General features: G+C 29.4%; 1 protein-coding gene across 1 annotated transcript; it reads left to right on the top strand.

Moving 5' to 3' along the window:
• The first annotated feature begins 9,634 nt into the window (after positions 1 to 9,634).
• On the top strand, positions 9,635 to 11,496 carry LOC125834911 (geraniol 8-hydroxylase-like). The gene is made up of 3 exons (XM_049514060.1): positions 9,635 to 10,222; positions 10,298 to 10,582; positions 10,669 to 11,496. The coding sequence occupies exons 1-3, from the start codon at positions 9,635 to 9,637 to the stop codon at positions 11,272 to 11,274; spliced, it is 1,479 nt and encodes a 492-aa protein (XP_049370017.1). The 3' UTR covers positions 11,275 to 11,496.
• Positions 11,497 to 14,980: the final 3,484 nt, after the last annotated feature.

The raw sequence follows: 14,980 nt of genomic DNA, 5'->3' as shown, positions 1-14,980 counted from the left end.
TGCAGGAGATACACTTACATGGATCTACAATACTGTTGTGCCAGGCTCAATCTCTCATTCGAGTTCAACACAAACTCAGGCATTCAGTTCGGACAGTACACCTGCACAAGCATGGAGGTCAGTGGAGAACATGGGGATCAAAAATACTAAACAAGGAAAGTCACTGACCTTTATCAGCTGATATGTTCAACATTGCACAACATATGAAGATGAAGTATATTCACTCAAAGGACAAGAAGCATGAAGGTAACATTAAAGCTGGCAATGGAGGACATTTTCAGAAGCAGCAACAAAAAAAAAAAGAAGAGGAAGAAATAGATTAGGGGAAGAAGGAACTCATTTAGGAAACCCTACTGATGGGTCTTGTTTTTACTTACCTGGTCCGGTCACTTTTGGGCCGACCAGGACGCTCTTTTCAATTTGGAAACTAGCCCATGTTTAAGTATTAATAAAATGGACGACATGTCCAAATTTAATTAAAAAAAAAAAAAAAAAAAAAGAATAGTGAAGGTATAGAGTCTGATTTTGATTAGAATTATGAGAGAGAAGCAATAACTATATTAGAGATATTTATGGAAGGTAAATAAAAGAGGGGGAGAAAATTAAGGAATTAAAAAACAAATTGTGGGCTGTCATGCTTTAATTTCCGATTTTTCTTTTTCTTTTTATTATTTATTTTATTGTTCCGATTTATTTTTTTAACATATTTGAATAATTTAGGGAAGGTAAAATTATTGGAGAAATTTATGGAAATCGGGATAAGTGTGGCTGATTTGGAATTTAAAAAAAAAAAATTAAATTCTACTTTTGAAAAAAAAATATTGCTATATAATTGAAAAAGAAAGTATTGCTATGTTGGTGTAAATACAATTGTTAAGTTGTATACTTAAAAAATCGACCCTATATAAAATCATAATAATTTTTTTTAAAATAGTTTAATTTGATTCTAAAATGAATAATTACCGCTCAATTCCTTTAAACTATCTAGTATATAGATAATATACACGTTGTACTAAATATACATATTGATACACAACATATTCAGATGTTACAATCAAGTTATTGTTTTGAAAGCAATTTGACCTACAAAGTGAAGATTTCCCATAAGTGGCCTTGGTGGAAGATTTTTGCTTCCGCTTGTGAATATTTTTGCTATAATATAAAGAAAAATCAAAGCAAAAATTGATACAAACACATTTTGTCAGTTAAAATACAAGTCGTATGTCATGTACATTTTAGTTTTAATAATAAAACAAATAGGCATGTGCCTATTTAAGATGTGTTTGTGGACACAATGGATTTTTGCTACATATAATGCCAAACTTTTTAGATTTTTGCTATATAATGCCAAACTTTTTAGAATTTAATCTAATCTTGGCTAAATATATGCCAACAATTCTTAGAACTATATGTAGATATCAATATCCCTATCTTTGAAGAGAATAGTCTATTTTAAAAGCAGAAAAACTAGACCATTAATTATGTCCAACTGAATATTAGCAAAAAGGTCTATTTTAGGGTAATCTTTAAATTTCGTCATTCACCATTTTTGAATATTTGCTAATTTTTCCCTTATATATGTCTATGTATAATAATAATAATAATAATAGTAATAGTAGAATACATCTATAATTACACGTTAATTATTAAAAATTAGAAGATAAAATAGTCTTTTCAAGAGTAAATTTTATTTCAAAATGATGAAATTTTAATGCGAATATTAAATATTACTCCATGTCTTCTTCTACTCTTTGATATGACAAGGTCCAGGGATGGATCTACTAGCCTAAAAAAATGACAGTAGCCTTATGCCACCTAATTTGAGGACCTAATTTTTTTTAAAGATAGATTATGAATTTTTTAAAAAAAAATTGAATTATTTAGAAAATATAAATTTTCATAAAGGAGAAAAAGTTCATTAGAAATTTTGATAAATCTAAAATATTGCATATCAAAAAATACTAAACGAATTAATTATAAATAAATTATTTAAAAAATAATTAAAAATTATGAACTTCGTTCCAATTTGGCGATAGGCTACTAATATATTAAGCCGCCTCTGACCAGTCAATTACTTCAAAGTCAATTTATTAAGCCGCCTCTGACCAGTCAATTACTTCAAAGTCAATTTATTAAGCCGCCTCTGACCAGTCAATTACTTCAAAGTCAATTTAAATTTAGAGTGATGGGTTTTTGTATATAAGGCTGGCCTACCCTTCTATTTCATCTCTATCCTACCTTTTTTTTTAATTGGACCTATTTTTGATATAATAAAATCCATTTGAGAATTTTTTTGTAAAAGAGAATATTAATAATTCCTTCAATCCCATTGTTCATTAAAACGAAAAAAAAAATAGAACATATGATTTCTCAAGTTTCCCTATTAAAGAATCACTATCATTAATCATTTCCCTAAATGTTCGTTGGAGCGACTCCAATAAAAATTGATTGATTTTTAGGAGCGAAAAATTGAAAGAGAGAAATCATTTCAATTAAGATTTTCTTAAAGGAATATTTATTTAATTTTTTAGTTTGAGAAACACACTTCTCTCTTTTGTAACACTCTCATCATGGTGATACACTCTCTCTTTTATTTTTAAAAACTAGTCACATTGACAAAAAATATTTGTTTTAGCGCCTTCATTTCAGTTATCCAATTCAAAAATAACAAAATCCTACCTCTCGTTGATTTGCCTTTTCGGTATTTACGATTCTATGCGAAGATATATTGTTTCTCCTTCTTTTTTCTTGAATCAATCCAAAGATTCCGATTGGCTATTGCATTGAATTGAAAAAAAAAACACCTTTGTTGAGAAATTTTAGCTTGCAATTACGCTCTTTGGTTGATACAAATTTATGTTAAAAATAGTGAGCACCCATAGCTGTAAAAATTTTGATCCGCCACTGTCTTAAGGAAGACATAGATTGATGAAATTTCTATTTAACTTTTGCAAAACACTACTCTCATTCGACAACAACTTCTTAATACGTATGCAAATGTGAAAAGTTGGAGATTACAAAGGTGAAAAAGAATATGATAAACTCAAGACAAGAAATATTTTGAAATCACGCTTGACATTTAAATTATGAGTTATGACATATTAAACAAAAGAAACTTTTATCAAATTGAATACGTGATATATTACAAGAATTGCATAATTGAAGTTATTGGTTTGAGCTTGTATATTTCTCTTCAATTTTTGTGCAATTTATCACACACTTATTATAATATTTTCAAATTTCTTGTACTTAATTAGCATGGGATACACGAGCAATATACATGTCCGAGTATATAAATATCGTTATTACGACTCCACACAACTTAGCATGGGACACACGTGCAACACACATGCCCAGGACTAGTTATAGTAAAAGTAGGAAGCACTAAAGTGCAAAGTTGGATTACCATTTTACCCCTACATTAAATTATTTTTTAATAAAAAACTAATTAATTATATATTAAATGTTTCTAAAAAAATCAAATGACCATTTTTCATTCACTAAATTAACACTATTCTCTAATAACTTAGCTTAGGAACTAAATTATTACGTAAACATTAATGTTTCAAAGCACAAAAAATTAATAACAGAGCTTCTTAGGAATTTCAAAGGTTATTTTGAAATTTACAAGCAATTTAATATGGTTCATGTATTAGCAAGAAGTCACGTTTTCAAGAAAAATGTTAATATTCTCATGCATTTATTTCATGATTTGCACTTATCTAACTCTTGACTATACACATTCTCTTATAATTTTTGGATTATCCCTACATTTTTCATCTATAAATATGATAAATATTGGAGTAAATAATATCATATGATATACAAGGAATGAGCAAGCTAAGATTTGGGATATCATCTTCTTTAGGAATGAACAGAGCATTATTCTTACTCTTTTTTTTTTTAAGAACAAAGATGAATGATCTTCTGGAAGGAAACATCATCAGATGTACAAAATATCAATTAGATATGTTTTTTTTTAGTACATAGTTTTCCTTCTTTGAATGTAAAATAAAGGGCCATGCATCAAAATATAAGATCATGACATTTTAATTTACTAATATACTCGTGTGATGTAATTTGTAAAAAAATAATAATTATAATTTAATTGATCTTTTTAACAATTAAATTATTGTACTATATTAATTGATAAATAAAATTATTTAATTTGTTCTTATGGTTTAATCACTTATATATGTTTATTTTTTGTAAGAAGGGTGTAAAATAGAATATATAAAACTAATTTTTTGTCAATTTTTTTCTAAAGGGGTGTACAAGATTGAAATAGGATAAATAATTTGAGATGGAGAAAGTGACATATAATTAAATTATTAGTAACTTCTTTAATTTATGGAATAGATAATGATATAAATGTTTATCCTTATTTTTTTTTTCCTTTTGTGTCATTTTGAGAAATGCAAATTCAGTGTTTCAACTTTTGATATCGTTTCATATTTTTAGTTGTCGCTCTGTTGATGCTATGTTTCTGTATTCTTAGCTCATTTTTTCTGAAAAAAAATATATTAATTTGGTAGGATTCAATACTTGATACGATCCCTTAATAATCAATAAAATAATATTAATTATTAATTGTAGCCTTCATTTTATTTTAATTAACTCTATGAAATGACTAGCAAATTCTTTTCATTTTTCATCTTTCATCTTTTCTCTGAACTTTGTCTTGCAGGTAATTAACATATATATGAGATAAGAATATACATATTGTAACATCCGGCAATGTGAAATAATCGAAGAGGCTTAGAATTGGAAATTTTCATTTTTGGAAAGGATTTGAAAATCTGGAAAATTTTCGGCCAAGTATGGAAAGGTGAGTTTTTGGCCAAGTTTGATCAGTCGTAACTTCTAGCTCATGATGAGTTAGAAGTATTTCCAGTTATGGTTGCATAGCCCTCTGAACGATCTTTCCAACGCCGCCGAGTTTGCTCAATTCCGAGTCCGTATGAGCGAGTTATGACCTTTGAAAGTTGGGCAGTTGACAAGGAAATCCGTCCGGGAATCATTAAGGGCATTTTGGTCTTTTCCCTAGCCTTTTATTTTGGTTTTATAAATGTGTTAGGCTGATCATTTTGATCAGTTTTACCATTTTAAAAGAAGTGAGAGTGAGGGTTTTGAGAGAAGAAGAAGAGAAGAAGAGAAGAAGAGGAGATCAAGCAAGGAGATCATCGTGGATTTTCGTCGGGGGTGATCCCTACCAAGGTATGTGAGCTTTTAGTGTTGGGTGATCCTTTCCCCCACATGCCAAACTCGTTTTATTTTCGAGAAAAGATGGATTGTGTTTGTTGAAGTTGTGAGTTGTTGTGGTTGAAGTTGTTAGAGTTGTTAAAGTTGTTAGTTGTTGAAATTATTGTTGGTATTGTTGTTGGTTGTGATGTTGAGATTCTTGATGATTTGGGACTTGTTTCCGGTTGGGGTTTTGAGTTGAAATCTATTGAATGTTGAGGGATTTCATGTTTCTAAGTGATTGGGGTTGGAACCCTTGAAGTTAGAGAGTTTAGAGTTGGAAAAAATGAAGGAGAAAAGTCGGGCTTCTTACATGAAACAAGTCCGTGTCGCGGACTTGTTCCCTCTGTGAACAAAATCTTCTCCGCGTCGCGGACAGGACGCGGACTTCACTGTTTTCAGAATTTATTCTCAAAAATTTTCTTAAGTTTGGTTGTTCCAAATCATTCATAAATCATTCCTAAACATCATGAGGTCCTTCCAAACACCAATCAAGTCCTTGAATCCATAATTCAATTCAAGTGAAGTTAGTTTCCGATTCAAGTGAAGTCAAGCTTAGAAATTAAGTAAGTCCAAGCGAGTCTTTAAAGCTTTTCAAGAGTCTTCATTGAACGTTTTAACTTCATTCTAAGGCTCAAGTTCCAAGTTAAGTATAGAGTTTCAAGCTAAGTAAAGAGTTTCAAGTTTCAAGTTGAGTTAAGAGTTTCAAGTCAAGTCAAAGTAAAGAGTTTAAGTAAAGTAAGGAGTAAAGAGTCGAGTCCATTTTCTCCAAAGTTATTAGGGGAACTATGTACTTCCCAAAGAAGTTCTAAATGTCTTTACATTTAAGTAAGAAAGGAGCCATGTTTTCCAAAAAGAGCCTTTGGGCTAAGTTTTGAGTAATCATCTCAATCAAAGAAAGAAGTTCTTTTAAAAGCATGAGCCAAAGTATTTTTGGGAGTAGTATTGAGCACCGAATTGGGGACACGAGTTCATATTAACTCGACTCTCCATAAGAACCATGCGCCAACATGGGACTTGACGTATCCTCTTTTTAGATGATCACGTAAGATTAGGCTAGTGGATCCACTAAGCAAAAGTAAGGTCCTATATCGATGGCAAGGTATAGGATGGTCCTTTGGCAACGTGAGGTAAAACGTTGTATCATCACTAAGGCTCGTAGTGGTGGTTGTCGGTTAAAGAACCTCCCACAAAAGCTGTATTATGTTTATAAAAGAAAAGTTGAGTTTGTTATCATTTTATCCTTAACGATCTAAGTTGTTTACATTCTTTTACAAGCTTTATATGTATGGCTCGTGTCTTATTGCTTTACTTTGAGTCCAATTACATATATGAGTCGTTCAGAGTCAAGGTTAGTGATCTCTTGTTCTCCTTTCAAGCTTAAGTTGTGGTTCAGCTTTCCCAGCTCACATATTCGTACATTCTATGTACTGATGCCAGTTGGCCTGCATCGTCTTATGATGCAGATACAGGTACCCCGGATCAGCATCCTGCACGTCGTTGATCCAGCTGAGCACTCCAGAGTCAGTGGTGAGCCTCCTTGCATTCCGGAGGACTCAATTATTTTGTGTACTTAGTTTTGTTCTATTAGGATGTGCGGGGTCTGTCCCCACATCCATCTCAGTATATTAGAGGCTTCAATAGACAGTCAGACAGTCAGTCAGTCAGTTAGTTTTGAGTCTCTCATCCATGTATATGTATATATGTGTAAATATTCTATTTTGAGACTCGAGTTGCCCTTTGGGCCATATTTTTATTAGTTAAGTTGTTTATGTCTTTGCACGACGTTGAGTTATTCTGTTGAGTAGGTTTCCGCTGAGTTAAGAAAGCCAGGCCAAGGGTTCGCTTGGGGCCAGCAATGGTCTCCAGGTGCCGGTCCCGCCCAGGGTGTAGGCTCGGGGCGTGACACATATATTAATTTGTGTTTATTATTATAGTATTTTAAATTACTAAATATTCTCATCTTTTATTTCATTTGGAGAAGAGATACTTTGCTGTCATATTTTAATTTGTTATTGGTATTCAAGAATAGATTCTAAATATTTGAACTACTTTTTGTTTGAAAATGATCTATATTCATGTAATTTAATTATAAAACTATTTTTTATACAATGATAATTTAAAACAATTTATGTCAATTTAGATAGGGTACGCATGCATCGTTTGGTGTGATGGATAAAAAGAATTAATCCCGGGATAACTTTTTAGTGGTCTTTAATTCATTGTTTGGTTGCAAAGGTAAGGATAACTTATCCCAAGATTAACAATTAGACCTGGGATAAGTTATCCCTCGTTGGGGGTGGTATAGTAATCCCAGGATAAGCTATCCTGGGATAAGGTGTGTAAATTAACAAAAATATCCCCTTAAACTCTCTTTTGTACACCACTTTTACATTCATACATATTAACATAATTTTTAACAATATTTATAATAACATTCACAGCCTTAATTATTCATTGTTTTTATGATAAATATATTTTCTATTAAAAATTTACATTTTATAAATACAATTTTTATTTATTAATATATTATAAGTTGAATTTATTTACGTAATTATTATGTTTATTATTATTATGTTCACTTCACTACTAAATTACATATTTTTCATTAAATAGCTTATTACTCACTTAAAAATTATATTTTATCTATAATTAAAATGTAGATTACTTTAATAATAAATTTTCTTTTACTATAATAAACTTACAATGAAAGTTTTATTTTTAAGCTAAATAAGATGAAATTTTTATTTTTAAACTGAATAAGATGAAAGTTTTATTTTTAAGCTACATAAGATGAAATTTAAGCTAAATAAGATGAACATTTTATTTTAAAGCTAAATTAGATGAAAGTTTAATTTTTAAGTTAAATAAAATGAAAGTTTAAAATTTTAAACATACGGCACAATCATGGAAATGCACACACAATTTTTTTTTAGCTAAATAAGATGAAAATTTTATTTTTAAGAATGAATAACTAAAACTTGCAAAGAAAATGTAAAAAAATAACTAAATAAGGGGAGGGTATTTTTGTAAACAAACAACTTATTCTTAAAAAATTTACAATGAATGTTAGTTTGAATATGACAAACCAAACAAGCAATAAAAATTAATCTCAGCATAACTTATCTCAGTATAACTTATCCTATCATAACTAATCTCAGCATAACTTATATTCAAACCAAACGACCCTTAAATGTATACGCATGTGACGACTAATGGATAAAAGTAGCTATTGTAGATCAAAAAGGTTCCACTAAAGTTAGGCCTTAGTAATCTCTTTTTCAAAAATGTAGTTTTCCATATTACGTCATCAACAGTAACGATTAATGGTAACAATAGTTAATTTCTCTGTTTTCTATCCGTTAATTCTTATGAATAAAATTATTGATAAAACGTTACTTATGGTAACGTTTATATTATTTTGGTTACTTTTTAAGAATATGTATGACTTTTGTTCATTTATTTTATATTTATATTATTTTGATCAAACCTTCAATATTGACCTGCACATTCATTATCACGCTATGCTAGTAAATAGCACGACCATCTGATATTAATGGATAACAGTAGTCAAATACCAAGAAAGTCAAGCAATCATAATTGTATCCGATCTAACAACAGTTGTCCACTATATTATTTTATAATATCTATCAATACTTGTTCACTTTATAAAATTAATGGATAATTTTACACTTACTTTCTAATTTATCGTTATCATTAATCATAGTAATTTCCCTATTACATTTCAAGACATTGTATTTATTATATTTAAGGGTGATATAGTAAAATCATCCTTCTATTTATAGTTTCTTAAGAAATGTGTAAAGTCAATAGTGGACAAATATAGTTGAACTGAGGGAGTATATATATATATATATATATATAGTTGAACAGAGGGAGTATTATATATATAAAATAATAATAATAATAATAATAATAATATTATTATTAATAATAAATATGAAAAGTTCCAAAGTACAAAGTTGGAATACCATTTTACTCTTTAATCTAAAACTATTTCTATAATATTTTATGTACTAAAATGTAAATTTATATTGCAATAAATATTTAGACCATAAAATATTTTATAATGAATTGTTAGATGAGAAACTAAATTTGTAGTAGTCTTTTCAATTTTTTGGAGTTACCTTTTTGCTTAATACTTATCGTGAATATACAATATGTATTATGCTTAGCGATAAATTTATGTATGCTTCACTATGATATATTTACTTATATAAATTTACTTTTCTAATGTCAATTGGGAGACAAACGTGTAACGCACGTTCCCAGGACTAGTATATAAATAGATGTATTGTCCAACTCCCTTACATATCAACTTTGTGAATAGTACTAACAAAGTTGAAGGAAAAGAGTGGGAGAGCTTTGCATCATGAATTATTTTATACTTGTGTTGGCATCAATTTTTGCTTTGATTTTTGTATATAGTCTAGCAAAATTATCCAGCAAAAAACTTCCACCAGGGCCATCACCATGGCCAATTATTGGAAATATTCACTTGTTAGGTGCAAATCCCCATACATCACTAGCCAATCTTGCAAAAATTTATGGTCCAATTATGAGTTTAAAAATAGGACAAATAACAACAATAGTAATTTCTTCATCATCCATGGCAAAACAAGTCCTCAAAAATCATGACTTAGCCTTTTCCACTAGATTTATCCCTGATGCCCTTCAAGCACATAATTATAGCAAATTCTCTGCTGTATGGCTTCCTGTTTGTCCTCAATGGCGAACACTTAGGAAAATCATGAACACCAAACTCCTCTCTACTAATAGGCTTGATGCAAATCAACATCTAAGATCTCAAAAGGAGAAAGAATTGATTGATTATTGTGAAAAATGTAGCCAACAAGGTGAAGCTGTGGATGTAGGTCAACTTGTTTTCAAGACTAATCTCAATTTAGTGTCAAATACCCTTTTCTCCAAGGATTTGGTTGATCTTTATTCGGATGCAAAGGTAGAATTGAATAACATGATTAATGTTTAAGTATAACATAACCGTCTGAGAAATTAATTTTTTTAAAATTTGAAGGTTGAGTTGAAGGACGCGATCTTGAGCATCATTGATGTTGCTGGGATGATCAACCTAGTGGATTTTTTCCCTATACTTGAAAATGTTGATCCTCAAAGAATAAGGTATCGCACAAACATTCATTTTGGTAAGTTGTATAAACTCTTTGGTGATATGATCAATGAGCGGTTGGAAGAAAAGAAAACGAACCAGAGTGAAAAGAGTGATATTTTACAAGTTCTTCTCAACCACAGTGCAGAAAATCCCCAAGAGATGGATAGAAATTTTATGAATTCGATGCTCCTGGTTCGTTCTCTTCTCTTTTGATGCATGATGTGCTACGTTGAAATACTTTTTTTAAGTTAATTTGACAGAATTACAAAATTTTACAGGACTTATTTATTGGTAGTATTGATACAATTACAAACACGGTAGAATGGGCAATGGCAGAAATACTTAGACAACCAGAGATTATGAAGAAAGTCCAAGCTGAGCTTGCACAAGTCGTTGGAAAAGGAAAACCAATAGAAGAAGCTGATGTATCCAGACTCCCTTATTTGCAATTTATCATCAAAGAAACATTAAGACTTCACCCACCAGCTCCATTCTTAATCCCCCGCAGGGTGGACCAAGATGTTGAATTGTGTGATTATATCATTCCAAAGGGTTCAATAGTACTAGTCAATGCGTGGGCTATTGGCCGTGATTCTTCTTTTTGGGAAGACACTTTAGTGTTTAAACCTGAGAGATTCCAGAGTTTAGAATTGAATATGCGTGGTAAAGATTTTGAATTGATTCCATTTGGTGCTGGCCGAAGAACATGCCCTGGATTTCCATTGGCATTGAGATTGATGCCAGTAATATTGGGCTCGATGTTGAATTCATTCAATTGGAAACTTGAGGCATGCATTGAGCCAAAAGACTTAGACATGGAGGAGAAATTTGGTGCCATCATAGCCAAAGCTCATCCTTTGCGAGCTATCCCATCTCCTCTTTGAAATTCCGCTCAGTTCATAATAAATACTTATCTAATATCGGTTTTCTTATTATGTCCACAATCACCAACTACCACTCTATTTACCATCATTACTTTATCCACAATCACCACCCACTACCATCAGACGTAACCTTTTGCCATATATTGAAATCATAACTCAAAGGTGTTTGCGACTTGTTCATACCTTATTTGAAATAAAATGGTTTCATGTTCTTGATTGATTGATTATTTCTCTCCGTATGTATTTCTTTTTCAAATTTTGTTTGGTCACAAAAAATTGAATGGTTATTCTCCTCCGAACTCGTTTAAAAAAGAGATAAGAATAATTTAATCAAATTAAATACTCTTTAATGATAAAAATATTCCGATAATTTTATTACTTAATTTGATTGCTCATAATACATTGAGCGGAGAAAAAAGCATGCAATTTTTTTTAGGGCAAATCACATAAATATGCTATATTAAGAAAATATTTACCATCTATGACAATATAATTTTTCTAACTTAATATAACAATTTTTTGGATTAAAAAATTGTACTGCTTCGCCTCCTTCTCTATCCTTTTTCTCTTCCTCCTCTTCTTCTTTTTATTTTTCTTCTTTTCGTCTCTTTCTGTGTTATTCTCTCTTCCTCCTCTTCTTTTTTTATTCTTCTTCTTCTTCTTTTAAAATTTTCATTTAAATAATTATTCTCAAATCAATTTTTATCCATATTTCACTATTTTTATCCAAAAACACGACGAGAAGAGAAATAAAAAAATAATATTTTTTTTAACAATATCATATTCTCAAACAAAAATTTCAAATCTCTAAAATTACAACAACAAGAATTCACCATTGATGGTCACTATAAAGCTTCAAATTTTGAATTCATTTTATGAATCTTACGAACTAGATTAGTTTGGATAGGTTGATCCTACAAATAATTGAAAATGCAATTTAAAGTTTATATCTCAATTTTAAGAGGGTTCAGTTAAGTTTATAATTGATTTTAGGAGAAATATAAGATTGAAACTCAAAAAAGGTAAAGTTTATGGAACTATATCGCAATTGTATTAAAGTTGAATTAGATATGTTTTTATAATTGTATTAAAATCATGTACAGTACATTTATAATACATATTGCAAACTTTATTCTCTTCTTAGTGATACCAACCAAATGATTTAGGTAACACACTTAATAATACATTTATAATACATGCACACTACATTTTTAATATATATTGCAAACATCACTCATGTTCTTAGTGATACAAACCAAAATAATTTATAACACATATATATAATACATGTTTTATTCATGAATAATACAAGTTTAATTTAGTCTATAGATTATTGTCTTGTCTTTCGTTAGTTACATTTTTCATTTATTCTTAATTTTCTCTTCTAATTCAACTTTAATATTGTGTATACACTTTTAATGCAAATTTAATTCATTTTGTAGTTTATTATTTGTTACTATTAGATTACTTGTTTAATTCATTTTTTTTTATATAAGTTTAATTCACTTTGTAGATCATTGGCTGCTCTTTCATTAGTTACATTTTTTATTCGTGCTTAATTCTCTCTTCTAATTCAATTTTAATATTTGTGTAATACACTTTTAATACAAGCTAATTCATTTGCAGTTTATTGGTTGATTTGTTACGATTGAATTACTTTATTATTTCATTATTGATACAAGTTTTATTTAGTTTACAAATCAAATAATGCTCTTTAGTTTGCTACATTTTGCATTCATGTTTAATTCGCTTCTAATTCAACTTTAATATGTGTATAATACATTTTTAATTCAACTTTAATTCATTCGGCAGTTTATTATGTTTCTTCATTTGTTATGATTAGATTACTTGTTTGCTCTTTCGTTTGCGATTAGTTTGGATAGGTTGTTCCTACAAATAATTGAAAATATCTTTTGGAGTTTATATCTCAATTTAAAGAGTGTTTGATAAAGTTTAGAATTGATTTTAGGAGAAATACTAGATTGAAGCACGAAAAGGATGAAGTTTATGGAACTATATCGGGTTTGTATTAAAGTTGCATTAGATATGTTTCATAATTGTATTAAAATTGTATAAAAATCATGAACAATACATCCTACATTTATAATACATATTGCAAATTTCACTCCCTTTTTAATGATATCAACTAAAACAATTTAGGTAACACACTTATAATATATGCACAATACATCTTTAATACATATTGCAAACATCACTTACGTTCTTAGTGATACAAATCCAAAATAATTTATAAGACACATATAATACATGTTTTATTCATGAATAATACAAATTTAATTCAGTTTATAGATCGGTGTCTTGTCTTTCGTTACTTATGTTTTTCATTCATTCTTAATTTTCTCTTCTAATTCAACTTTAATATCGTGTAATACAATTTTAAAGCAAATTTAATTTATTTACTTGTTTAATATTTGTGTAATACACTTTTCAATACAATTTTAATTCATTTTGTAATTTATTGATTTGTTACGATTGAATTACTTGTGAAATTCATTGTTGATACAAATTCATTCAGTTTACATAGAATGCTATTTGGTTTGCTACATTTTGCATTCATATTTAATTCTCTACTAATTCAACTTTAATATTTGTGGAATACATTTTTAATGTAAATGTAATTCATTTTGCAATTTATTATGTCTCTTCATTTGTTACGATTAGATTACTTGTCTAATTAATTAATTATTGATACAAATTTTATTTAGTCTACGAATCATTAACTACTCTACAAAAGAAAATAGAGAGAGAAAGGGAAAAAAAGTAAGAGAAAGAGCAAAAAAAAAAAGTAGCAAAAAGAAAAACAAAAGAGAAAGAACAACATAAAGAAAAAAAAGGGAGAAAGAGCGAGAGAGAAAAGGGAGAAAGAGGCAAGAGAGAGACAAATCTAATAAAATATATAGTATTGTTATATATTGCTATAAATGGTAATAATTAAAGAGTATATTTAAAATAAGTAATTATTTTTTAAAAGGGATCCACTCAAGTAATTAGCCCTTTTTTTTTCTAAATCCAACACCTAATAAATAAACTAAACAAAAGAATTAACATTAACTAGCACCCAATAATTGAATATATTATGGGAAAAGGGTCTGATTTACCCCTGAACTTTATGATTTGGAGCTGATATACCCTCCGTTTAAAAAGTGGCTCATATATGCCCTTGCTGTTATAGAAATGGCTCATATATGCCCTTTTACTTAACAGACCAATATTTAATAAATTAAAATTTTATTTTTTTGTCTCTAATTTTAGAAAATGCCATGTGGCTTTTAAAATACCCCACTCAATAACTTTTCACCATGCCCACCCGACCCAATTGGAAACAAAAGCCCCGCTCATTTAAATAAATCAAACCCATTTCATTTCATTGTCTCCCCAATTGGAAACAAAACCCCCCAGCCATTTAAAGTTTACAATAGTATTTTGATCTATTAGCTTACTAAATTTTCTAAAGAAATCGGTACCTCTTTTTTTATTTTATAAATTGTTCAATTTTTTTAATCGTTCCAGAGAAATTGGTGAACAAGCAAGCTTCTACTAAAACTGATCTTCAATGGCGATAAATTATTTTAACCGTTCAAATTGAACTGAAATGCATTGTTTTGTGTGTGTGAACTCGTCTATCTTCCTCTGTCTTTCCTATTCGTGGGTGTCATGTGCCATAGATTCACCTTTAGTAAATTTT

The sequence above is a fragment of the Solanum verrucosum genome, unplaced genomic scaffold (assembly GCF_900185275.1).
Source record: "Solanum verrucosum unplaced genomic scaffold, falcon-dt-bn FXZP01000184.1, whole genome shotgun sequence".
NCBI classification, from domain to species: domain Eukaryota; kingdom Viridiplantae; phylum Streptophyta; class Magnoliopsida; order Solanales; family Solanaceae; genus Solanum; species Solanum verrucosum.
The sequence above is the reverse complement of the archived record's forward strand: the minus strand, read 5'-3'. Positions and strand labels throughout refer to the sequence as shown.

Excerpts from the sequence above, each read along its gene's own strand:
- LOC125834911 (XM_049514060.1), top strand. The coding sequence starts at position 9,635 with ATGAATTATTTTATACTTGTGTTGGCATCAATTTTTGCTTTGATTTTT. Across the intron at positions 10,223-10,297 it reads ATCTTTATTCGGATGCAAAG|GTTGAGTTGAAGGACGCGAT; the intron begins GTAGAATTGAAT and ends TAAAATTTGAAG. Across the intron at positions 10,583-10,668 it reads TTATGAATTCGATGCTCCTG|GACTTATTTATTGGTAGTAT; the intron begins GTTCGTTCTCTT and ends AAAATTTTACAG.